The sequence below is a fragment of the Arvicanthis niloticus genome, chromosome 26 (genome assembly GCF_011762505.2).
Source record: "Arvicanthis niloticus isolate mArvNil1 chromosome 26, mArvNil1.pat.X, whole genome shotgun sequence".
NCBI classification, from domain to species: Eukaryota; Metazoa; Chordata; class Mammalia; order Rodentia; family Muridae; genus Arvicanthis; species Arvicanthis niloticus.
In genome coordinates, this window is record NC_133434.1 from 18,941,698 (window position 1) to 18,954,183 (window position 12,486).

At 43.8% G+C, this 12,486-nt stretch overlaps 1 protein-coding gene across 1 annotated transcript in view; it reads right to left on the reverse strand.

Annotated features, from left to right (window-relative positions):
- The window catches only part of Dlat (dihydrolipoamide S-acetyltransferase), a 25,265-nt gene extending 12,779 nt beyond the window's left edge, over window positions 1-12,486 (reverse strand). Inside the window, exons 1-7 of the mRNA XM_076925132.1 lie at window positions 11,883-12,486; window positions 11,382-11,483; window positions 10,876-11,000; window positions 10,604-10,748; window positions 7,201-7,327; window positions 4,421-4,611; window positions 3,362-3,503 (exon numbers count right to left, since the gene is read on the reverse strand). Of these exons, the coding sequence (XP_076781247.1) occupies window positions 3,362-3,503; window positions 4,421-4,611; window positions 7,201-7,327; window positions 10,604-10,748; window positions 10,876-11,000; window positions 11,382-11,483; window positions 11,883-12,158 (1,108 nt within the window). The 5' untranslated portion in view covers window positions 12,159-12,486. The remainder of the gene's footprint in view (window positions 1-3,361; window positions 3,504-4,420; window positions 4,612-7,200; window positions 7,328-10,603; window positions 10,749-10,875; window positions 11,001-11,381; window positions 11,484-11,882) is intronic.

Sequence of the window (12,486 nt, forward strand, 5' to 3'; positions counted from 1 at the left end):
CTGACATTGGACACTCAGTTGGTGGTTCTATGAAAAAACTCCAAACACCTGGTGTCAGTGAACACCACACAATCCTGGATCCTGAGCTTGCTGGGCCTAGGCCACAAAAGCCTGGTTCAAGTTCCAGGACTAAAATAAAAGATAAGTAACAGCAAGGACACTGTACTCTACTGACCCTTCCGCTCTTTCTAGCCCTGACTGTCATCCCCGCCCCTCTGTCTTTGCTTCCCTTCCCAAAATGACATTTCTCAGCTGTTAGAATCATTCCCTTGCAGAACTCTAAAACAATTCGTATCTTCTATTAAATACCAGGGTGACTCATTGTTGCTTGGAATAAAAAGCATGCACTTGGTTAATTAAGCTCAGAATTGAAAACCTGAAACAGATGCATAGAAGTTTCCAGAAAAACAACTGTCCCCTGAAATTGCTCCCAAACTGTAGGCTACTTTATAATCTCGCTAATCTCAGCTCTTCCCAGACTCTCTCTAAACTGATAATCTTAATTTACAGATAAACAGTAGCAAGGAGGGATTCTTCCATCACCAAACCAGCCATCCATAATCTCAAGTAAAGCACATAACACTTTCTAAATTCTATTAAAGGCCAATCCCACTTTTATACTCAAGAATCATGTTTCCTGCCAAACCACTCTACCCTGTGTCTAATGGACCAGGTTCTCAAGAAGGGGACCCCTGGCCACAGCTGAAGATACTTTCTGTGCCTTGTGAATGCTAGCACTCACACAGTGCTAGACAAGTGCTCGACCTCTGTGCTGCAGCCCCAGCCACCTTGGTCTGTGCATCCCAGCAGCCCCTGAACTGATCCTTCTGCCTCAGCTTTTTGAGCAGCTAGATTACAACTGTGTGCCAACCAGACCCAGCTTCTTCTGATTTTTCTCACCCTGATTTCTACTCTCCCCTTTCCCTCTCCATGTTCTATTATGTTCCTCAAACATGTTTGTTTGATTCTAGACCATGGGCTACTAGTGTAGCACCCTCTGCCAAAATGCTTTTCTCCTACCCTTTACAAGGCTGGTGACAGATGACTCCTTGTCTGGACATGAGGTCATGTATCACCTTCTCAGAAAGATCCTCCTCACCCATCCTAAAAGTCACTGTTTCTGTCACTGACAGGTTTGTCACTGAGTCTCTTTCGTTTTAGTTCTTAAGTCACCTCAATTCATAATAAAATGTAGAGCCAGGATAGCTAATATGCTTTCTCTGCACAGCACTGTTTTCTTATCAACCTTCACACAGTATTAAGTATTATTTTTATATACAAGTAACAGAGGCAGAAAAGGTCACACTGTTAGTGTAATGCAGAGCTGATATTTAAACCTGAGCATTCTAGCTCTGGATCCTATCCTTAACTATAATGCTAGACTTTTGTTACGTCATCATTCCTGTTGGACAGTCAAGTCGGAATGTTCTCCATCGTACAAACAAGTACTTGATACACAGATGCTTCTCAATAAATATGTGCTTAGCTAACAATAACGGAATCACTTAACCCAGCCTGCAGGAAAACAATACCGAGGTTCTTCAACTTATCCCTCTACCAAAATAACCAGCACTGCTACCTCTCCAGCAAATGACCCTACTAGTCCAGGTTCTTCAGGCACAATTACTAACTCAGCCCCTCTGCTCTAGGAAATACCGTAAACTTATCTGATACTAAGCACAAATATATAAAGAATGCACCAACAAACAGCAGCTTGGTGGTGAGTGAGAACCAGACTGAAGGCAACAACTGCAGAACTGAGGACAGCACAGGGCATTGGGGAAAATACAGAAATTAAAGTAGGATCTGGTGGTTCAGGCCTCTACTCCTAGCTACTCAGGAGGCTGAAGATACAATAAGTTCAGGATCAGCCTGGGTGGGTTTGAGATGCTATAACAAAACAAAGTGAAGAGAGGGGTAAGAATTTATACAGATGTTGCAGTGCCTGCCTACTGTGATCCTAGGTTCATGTTTTCAAAAACCAAAACCAAAACCAAAAACCTGGGCTCACTGTGTGAGGATGTCACTGCCAATCCGATGACCTGAGTGCAACCCTTATGCATGAGGTGTCACATTGTACTCAGAGGTCAGAGGACAAATGACAGGAGTCAGTTCTGTTTCTATTGTGTGGGTGCCAGGGACAGTACTCAGGTCAGCAGCCAGCACTGTTACCTGAAGAGCCAGTTTTGCTGATTGCTACACTCAGTTAACCTGACACTGAGATTGATTACACAGCCAGGTCCTACAATGCAATATTGCTCAACAAACACATAGAATTTTGCCAACACTTAAGACAGGATAAAGACAAGGAAACTGTGGGAATATGACAAGGGAAAGGAGCCCCTCACCCTGATGCAGTTAGAAGCCTCTCAGCACCCGAGAAGCAAGAATTCCAACATTAACATCTGCTAAATCTCCTCCCAGTAATAAACCATCAATTTTCTAGGAAGCTCATCAAAAGCCCATTTATAGTAGAAGACTTGTACTATAACCCTTGTGGCTCCTGGTTTTATCTATAGATTGTAATTCCATCCACAGCACCTCCAGAGCCACCCCCAAAATCTCACTCACCAAGGGGAAGGAGGAGCAAGAAGAGGCGCCACAGTGGTGTGCATGGCTAATGGTGGGCATCTCACTGCAACTCTCCATTGTGGACCCACACTTAATACTTTGTATGTCTGACCTTCTCTGACTGTCTCTTAGAAAGTCCACACCCACACTTAGGTATAAATTATTATTTCCCAGGGAATATTTCCCTTAATCTCCATCCTTAAAATCTTCATTAAAGATATCTTTTAATAAACAACACTGTTCTTTGATGTGCTTTTGATTTTTGTTGTTGTTGTTTTGTTTTTCAAGACAGGGTTTCTTTGTGTAGCTCTGGCTGTCCTGGAACTCACTCTGTAGACCAGGCTAGTCTTGTACTCAGAGACAGCACTATAGGTGTGGGCCACCATGCCTGGCTTTATGAACACCTTTTTATTTTTAATAAAACTTCAACTTAGCTTCATTCTGACAAGTCCTGAAATTCTTTTCTGCACCACAGCCACAAAGCCTGGGTTTCCCTGAGTCCAGGTCCCTAAGACTACAGGAACTGGCTCCTCAGAGCTTTGAGGGCAAATGTGAGAGACCCTTCCTTCCCTCGTCACTGCTGTTGAAGATTTCCTATGAATAGAGGAAAGTTTGGAAAGGCACACAAATTACATAGGCAATACTAGACAGATCAAATCCAATACAGTAATGCTTTCCCTACTCTGTGAAGGCAGCAGGATGTCTCCTTCCACACAGGTATATGGCTGGCCTTACTCACAACATTTAACTAAACTGACTGTATAACCCCTTTCTTCAGAAAGAAACTTACCTTTAACTTGGGTAAGGTCAATCCCTCTCTCTGCTGCCAATTTCTTCGCAAGAGGGCTAACAAACACCCTTCCCTTTGGTCCAGCAGGAGCAGCTGAGGGAATAGGTGCTACAGGCTGGGGAGTGGGAGCAACAGCTGCCACCTTCGGGGAAAAAAAGAGTATCCACTCATCACCACAAAGATAATCTGACAGAACACAGGTTCATATTTTATAATGGAAACATCTTTATAATTAAATGATGTTTATGCACTTTCCTGGTTTGACTAACATAACAGTTCATGCTAACTGGAGAGGTGTGGAATTAAAACTGACCTATGTATAACATACTTGCTGCCTGTCATTTCTTGTCATTTTTCCCTTTGAAACTATATAGGCCACAGTGATCTTCCTGCCACACCTCCCAAGTACCCGAATCACCAAATACCTTCCTTCCTGTCAATTCTTTATTTCCACTGAGTATATAATTAACCTGAGTTCTACTTTACTTAATCTCATTTCAGGATATAAAATGATAGCATCAGGTCCCATGTTTCAAGTATCTTAAAGAATGGACCACCCTGTTCCCTGACAGCATCCAAATCGATGCAAGACTGAGAATGCAAGCTTTCTCTGAGGAAATGTACAGCTCTTCTAAACCCATAGAGGAGTACACTGGAGAGTGCTAGTGTATGATGCTACAACAAGTCATGTCACATCAGGATCCAAAGTCCGAAACATGCTTCACCAGCTACAATCACATGTGTCAGAACTGAGAGTGGAAACAGGTTCTTAGTTGAGCAACAGAAAATGTGGGGTGAAACCATCACCTTCCATGGACGTGACAACACACCACAAGCAGGACATGAAACTTGGCTTTGTTCTCAACAAGGCTTAAGACAGTGGCAGAGTAAACTACTGACCATCAGATAGACAGCATATGATAGACTTACATACACACACACACACACCACAGATTAACAGATACTGCCCGTCACTTTCCTCTGTAGGATCTGGACAGGCAGGAACCTGAGCTATCATCTGCCAGAATGGACAAGTCCCGGATCCAGAAGTCCACCTACCGGGGGTGGGATGGGTGGTGGTGGTGCCTGTGGCTTTAAGCTGGTCACTTCTGTTGGCCTGTAGTCTGCAAATGCTGCTATATCTTCCTGTTTTTCTACTATGATACATAGTGGGGCTCCCAGAGGAACATCCCTTGTGCCTTCAGGGACCAGGATTTTTGCCAGATAACCTTCTTCTTGTACTTCAAAGCCTTAAGTAGAAAGAAAATCATTATGGGATGCAAGCCTCCACCATTCCTACACACTTACTAGGTTTTCAGGTAAAACATTTTTCATATTCAAACTATTGGTATTGTTTTTTGGTTTTGTTTTGTTTTTCACAAACTGCTTAACTTCTCTGTGCCTGTTTCTGTGTTTACCAGGGGAACAGGACTAGTACAGTCAACCCTCTGTCCACAGGTCCTGCATCCCTAAACCCATTCAACTGTAGGTCAATGTTACACTGCTGCCGACAGGTACCATGTACTTAGGCTTCAGGGGTCTGAACTTAAGCACATGTGCTTTTTATTCTTCCAACTATTTCCTAAATAATGCAGTATAACAACTACTCACACAGCACTGTTGTACTAGGCATTACAAGTAACTGAAAATAACTCTAAAAGTGTACAGGGCTAGAGGCATAGCTCAGTAACACAAGCCTTACTGATTTGCTCAAGGCCCGAGGTCCAATTGCAGAGACCGCACCCTACCCTCCAAATGCTAAGTCCACTTATTTAGGGAACTTGAATCTATAGACTTTGATCCTCAAATCAGGCTACCAAAACATATGCCAAGGAATGATTGACCATACAATCCTTACATAAATGTTATGGATTTAAATCAATTAATGTTTTCAAGTACTTACCTGTACAACATATAAATGAGAAATGCAATTGGCCCTCCAAATCATCTCTGAGATCAAAACAACCTGGGGGGAAAAATACTGCACTTGTGCTGAATGCACAAATGCCCTTCTGGAGCCAATTCCTTGTGGGTCAATACTGTGTGTGTTCTACCAAGACAGCAGACAGTGGTACATTCTAAGAGTTACTGAAAACACCTCAAGGGCAGCCTTATGTGGCACTCACAGGACACTAAGATGATATCAGCTGGACTGCTAGAAGTCAGAGTTACATGGAAGTCAAATTATGAGAACTGTCAGAAGGACAGTAACATGGGATTTCAGCAGTAAAAGTGTTCTCAGAGATCCTCAAGGGCTATACCTGGCATTATGCTAAATTTTCCAATGTGATGAAATACAGTATCACTGGGGTCTCTGTATCACCAGGTAAGATGTTACTCAGCTACTGTTTCTTAAAGCCTAAAGCTGGGTGTTTTCTTGTAAGAATACCATCAGGAGCCTGAAGCAGGAGGATGGTAGCTCAAAGGTAGCCTGGACAGCATAAGCTCAAGACCAGACTCGATTACATAGCAATGAGTTCCCTGGAAAGAACTAGCAGCATGGCACGAGGATGCATGACTTTAATCGTAGCACTCGGATCTCTTGTAAGTTCCAGGCCATCCAGGGTGAGTGAGACCTTGTCTCAGAAACTTACTAATTAATTTAATTTAATTAAAAATAGCAAAACCAAGCTACTGACAGGGGCAAGCTCTGCCTTCCAGATCTTGCTTCTTCTGGATGGACAGACACATCTCATCTCTAGTGAATCTTTCCATTTCCCAACTGGGAATACTCAATAGAAGATATGTTGAAATTGGACATAGGTAGTGCACATCTAAGGCTTAGCAGCAAGCACCTTTACCCACACCAAACCATCTTGCTGGCCCTTGCTTTTTGCTTAAGACAGAATTTTCTAATAATAGCTATGAGGGAACCAGGCATGGTGGTATAAACCTGTAATCCCAAGCCGGACGGTGGTGGCACACGCCTTTAATCCCAGCACTTGGGAGGCAGAGGCAGGTGGATTTCTGAGTTCGAGGCCAGCCTGGTCTACAGAGTGAGTTCCAGGACAGCCAGGGCTACACAGAGAAACCCTGTCTCAAAAAAACAAAACAAAACAATCAAAAAAAAAAAAAAAAAAAAAAAAAAAAAAAAAAAAAAAGGAGGAGGAAGGAAGAGGAGGAGGAGGAAGAAGACGAAGAAGAAATAGTAGTACAGTATGTCAAAGAATAAGATGGGGGGGGTCTTACTCTTTGATTGGCACTTGCCCGAGGCTACCAAGAGAATGGTGAAGAACACTGTCTGTGACCACTACTGCCTGATGCCTATGTCCTGCTCTGCCACTATGGCATGGATGAGCCTCTGCTCCTGGAAACCATAGAAGAGTGGAAAGACGTTCCTGACACCTAGGATTATCAATAGACACAAGCACAGATATGCGACTGCACAGTGGGTAAATCAATGAAGAGGCACGTGGAAATGTGATGTGTGAAGACCGACATCCTGTCATGGTCAGATTCTGAGACTAATCTACACCCTGGGTACTGTTTTCCCTCAGAATTACCTACCTGAAAAGCTTGGTATTCTCCTGCCCTAGAGGGCATGACTTCCTCCCTCCTCCCTCCTTCTTTTCCCATGTTTAGACGGTGGCAGTTGTGGTACAACTTCTGAGTACCATAAAATTATAGCCAAGAGAGCAGACCCGGGCCTTAGCACAGACCATGACATCCTCACCCATGAGTACAGCTCAGAACTGACATGTGTGGCTATGGCGACTGTTATAAAATATCACGTCCCAGGCAGAAAAATCTCAGGACTGTAAATGTCACATTATCACTCAGTACAGGAAAGGATGGCCATCCTCCTCCTCACTCAATTACCCAAGCTGAAGAAATCTCACCTATGGTGGCCTTGTCGGTCTCTATCTCTGCCAGCAAGTCTCCTTCACTCAGCTTCTCGCCCACTTTCTTTTCCCACCTCTGGACCGTGCCCATGGTCATGGTTGGGGAGAGGGCAGGAAGAACAATCTGCAGAGACACATCACTGCTTAACCAGGAAGCACCACACTTAAAAGCATTCCGGTAAGCATATGCTTACCAACTACACAATGAGACCTTGTCACCAGCACCAAGGATTTCTTTCAGATGATCAAAACAAATCTCTCTCTCTCTCTCTCTCTCTCTCTCTCTCTCTCTCTCTCTCTCTCAACATGCGCACACTGTTATGGTTAACCCCAGGCATAAAAATAGATTCGTTGGGTTGTTGCTTCATTACTGTAACTTTGCTACTATTATGAATTTAACGTAAGTATCTGACATGCAGTTATCTAATGTGTGACAAGCAGTTATCTAATGTGTGAAAGGGTCATTTGGCCCCTAAAGGGTTTGTGACCTGCAAGTTGAGAACCGCTGATCAAGGTTACCACAGACACTGTCATTCTTTTTTTCTTTCTTTTCTTTTCTTTTTTTTAAGATTTATTTATTTTATGTATGTGAGTATACTGCAGCTATCTTCAGACACACCAGAAGAGGGCATCAGATCTCATTACAGATGGTTGTGAGCCACCATGTGGTTGCTGGGAATTGAACTCAGGACCTCTGGAAGCAGTCAGTGCTCTTAAGCAAAGGATGAGGTTCATGAGGTTCAATAGTCCAAGAGCAGCAGACTAGCATGCATGAGGCAGAACTGGACGGACAATCCAGAAAACTACACACCATTCTTCATGGACTAGAGGGACAAGATAGTATATTTTTAAAAACTGTTTAAAAAAAAAAGCTTTCTGGGTTGGAGAGATGGCTCAGTGGTTAAGAGCACTGGCTGCTTGCTCTTCCAGAAGTCCTGAGTTTAATTCCAGCAACCACATGGTGGCTCACAACCATCTGTAATAGGATCTGATGTCCTCTTCTGGTGTGTCTGAAGACAAGGACAGTGTACTTATCTACATGAAATAAATAAATCTTTAAAAAAAAAAAAAAAAAAAAAAAAAAAAAAAAGCTTTCTGATCTCTGTGTGTGTGGGGGTGTATGCACAGGTGTATGTAAGTGGGCAGTGCAGAAGCCAGAGGAGGATGTAAGGTGTCCTGTGCTATCTCCTTCATTTCCTTGAGATAGGGTCTCTCACTGAAGTCAACAAACGAGCCTCGCTCTCCAACTCTCCCGTCTGCTCCCCGCAGCACTATGGTTATAAAAGAGAACTTACTCCCACGATGACCTCTACATATTTAAGTGCAGTGTGCCCACATGTACACTAAATGCATGTAAAAACAAATATTTGTATTTTGGATAAGGTTTCTCTGTATAACAGCCCTGGCTATCCTGGAACTCAATTTGTAGACCCAGCTGGCCTTGAACTCACAGAAATCTGCATGCCTCTGCTTCTGGAGTGCTGGGATTAAAGGCATGTACTTCCATGGCCAGCTGATACATAAGTTTTTAACTGCATTGCTATTTATATGATTGTGTCCACAAAATTTGGATGGTTGTCAGTTAATATAGATTTTATTTGCTATCTTCTTAGCCTTTTAAATAGGAATAGCCCTATACTAAGGGAAAAAAATCATTTCAGTCAAAATTGTATCTAGAAGTGGGGGAAAAAAATAAAAGCAAGACAGAAAACTCTTTTGGGGTGGGGAGTTGTTTGGTTGGTTTTGTTTTGGTTTTTTTTTGTTTGTTTCATTGTTTTTTTCAAGCCAGCCCTGACTGTCTTGAAACTCACAGAGATCCTCTTGCCTCTACTTCCTGAGTGCTGGGATTAAACATGTGCGCCACCATGCCTGTAAGACTTAGAAATTCTTTAAAAATTATTTCCTGTTCAGAATTTCTTTTCTTTGTTGTATAATCACCAGTGAAGCATGAGAGAGAGAGAGAGAGAGAGAGAGAGAGAGAGAGAGAGAGTGTGTGTGTGTGTGTGTATGACGGGGGAGGGACAGGGAGGGAGAGAAAGAGAAATACACTCATTTATGTATCTTTACCATCTCAAATGATTCTTAGGGCCCAGTTTAACACTACTTGCACACAAAGCAGAATAAAATGGAGAAACGAGGTCTTATGTAATAAGGTTGCTGAACTGAAAGAAATTGAGCTAAAGACCAGAAAAAATTTCATCAGAAGGGATCGTTACCAGAAGAATTGAAACATGACTTCCAGAGGAGAAACTGATTCATCCAGGAAACTTCTTATAAAGTTAAGGAAAGGTCAGACCTTCATCCATTAGATTTTACTTACTTCCAACATCAAGACCACACAGAGACACACAGAGGAAAACTCTAACATCTAATAACATGATTTAGTGCACGAGCTTTGGTGTCTGTGTATGTTTTTTCTTTGGCTCTTTTTTTTTTCCCTGTTTGTTTGGCCCCATTCTACCTTATTTTTATTTTTTGTATTACTGGTTTTTTTTTTCTTTTTTAGATGTCTAATAAAGAGAAGGAAAGGGTGTGGGTTTGGATAGGAAGTAGGGAGGATCTGGGGGTGGGAAATTATGTTAGATTATGTATATGAAGGAAAATCTACTTTAAACAAACAGACAGACAGACAGACAGCACGAGTCGGTTTCCTAGAAGCTGATTCAGGCTCATGGAAATCACATTTACGGCCAACAGCACTGTGACAATGTTACCCTGTAGACTGATTCCATCCTGCTTATTCTTTTTAAATGATTTATTTATTTTTCTTTCATATGCGTTGGTGTTTTGCCTGTTTGCATGTCTTTGTGAGGGTGCCGGATCCACTGGAACTAGACTTACAGACAGTTGGGAGCTGCCATGTGGGTGCTGGGAACCAAATCTGCGTCCTCTGCAGGAGCAGCCAGTGCTCTCACCACTGAGACATCTCTCCATCACCTTCATACTTATTCTTTATTGTCATTTTCTCATTAATGAGTATTATTGGAATACTTCATCTATGCTTAGAAGTAGCCCACTCTATACCAAAGGAAAACTTCATCTGGGGACTTTTATTCAACAGATAGCACCTGTTCTCTACTTAAATTAGACTTGTATAAGGGAAAAAAAATCATTTCCAAAAAACCGTTAACATTGTTATGAATGAGAAAAACCAAGCATGATCCTGTATCCTGTGCTAAGGCTGAGAAACGTTAAAGAAACTGTCCAAGCTCACACACTTGGAAACAACTAGAATACAAACTGCCAAGTTTCAGTTAAAATCTTTGTATAATGCTGAATGACAGGTACTTATATTTAATGACAAGTTTCAGAATGCAATCACCACCCATAAAGAAAAATGACAATAAAAAATATTAATAACAAGTCATGGGGAGCCAGGTACTCAGAAGCTGAGTCTTACCTGCATATGAGTGGGATAGGAGCTACCGGGAGCACTTGCAGAAGGTGCAGCGGGGGCAGCGGCTGGGGCTGGGGCTGCGGCCGGGGCCGCCTGTGCGGCAGCTGAATCCAACGTATAATTTTTAAAGGCCTCAATATCCTGAGGCCTGAAGAAAAAGAATACATAAATATAGAATTTATAAAGCAAACACTCAGATGTCTTTAACTTCCAATCTGAGTTAAAATGCCTTAAAAGCACCAAATGTTCACAAATTACAAGGGTTTTTCACTCACTTTTCAACTGTAATACAGATGATGGATCCAACTGGAACATCTCTGGTCCCTTCAGGAACAAGGATCTTTGCCATATAGCACTCTTCCAAACTCTCAAACCCAACAGTGGCTTTATCAGTTTCAATCTGTTAACACAAAGCACTAGCTTAGGTTTGTACTGCCAATAGGCAGTTAATTAGAATGTGTCTAGAAACCCATACGAAGATAAACCCACTACCACAGATTTGAAATAATTGTTTAAAAACATTTTGGGTAGAAGCCAGGAATTGCTAGCATTTGGGGGCAGATCTCTGAGCATTGAAGGCCAGCCAGAGTGTTACACGGTGAAACCTTGTCTCAAAAACAGTCAGTTTAGCTAGCTGCTGACAACATAGCTAACAATCATCTCTAATAAATGGGAGGGAGCAGCTTCTTAAAGAGAAAGAAGAAACTACCTACCAGAAGGCTAAGCCTGTCTATTCGATAAAGCCACTCCTTTACAATCATCTGCATATTTTAAGACTTACCTCTGCAATTAGATCACCCTCACTGATTTTTTCCCCTTCTTTTTTTTCCCAACGGGCTATGGTGCCAGCCTGCATCGTAGGGGAAAGGGAAGGTAGTGGAACCTGCAGAAAAAGAAGCATACATTTAAACAGGGCGTGCTTTAGAGTTTCGTTCCACCCAATTCCATGCAAAGTATTTACTGAGTCCCATTACAAACTGGTCACTGGAGATACAAAGGGTGTTCTAGCACCCCAGAAATTCATGACTTTCAAAGTGGCAGGTTGATCCTCCTGTCAGTCTAGTGGATCCGAGAAAGCACGTGAGACATCTCAGACCTTTTGCTTATAGCCCCAGGCTTAGAGCTCTTCTTTCAACAGAAGAGATCCCCACTGAAAAAGGTCTTGGGCAAAGGACCGTAATAGATCTTGAAGGGAGCTGGCTGTCGGAGGCCTCTCAAGGAGGATTCCCCACGCCAAGGAGCGGGCTCTGAAGGACAACCGGCTCCGGGGTGGATCACTCACCTTCTGGTGCGGAGGGAGGCTGTAAGAGCGGCGGCTGGGCGACCCCAGGAGCTGTCGCAGTAAGCGGTTACGCGGGACGGTGCTGGAGCCATAGCTCCAGCCACACAAGGAGCGGACCCCATAGCTGGGGATCCCACTGCCGCAACGAACCGCAGCGGGGCCGGTCCGCGGGCTCCCGCACGGGGCGCCGGGGCCTTCCTTCAAGGCTGCCCACCGAGTCCTGAACCCGGCCCTGGGCACAGCACTCTGCGCCCTTCGCGCACAGACGCGCCACATTACTGCCACCGACCCCCACGCCCCAAAGGCTCCGCCGTCTCCGGAGTGACCTCTCCAAGAGCAGCGCGGTTCTGCCGTCAGCCGCGCACTGCAGTCGCGCAGTGTCGTAAAAGCGGCTGCTTGGACCGGCGACCGGAACGCAGACCGTCCGCGCCCCTCTGCTGGGGAACAAGTCGGAGACACCCGAAAGGGACCGGAGGCTGCAGCTCAGGATCTGTGGAGACGAAGGCGCTTCGAGGCAGTGCGGGGGCAGTGCATGTTTGGAAGAAACGGGAAAGGCCCTAGGAGAGGTGTCGCAGAGGATGGGAAGGTGGTGGCCCAAGGGACG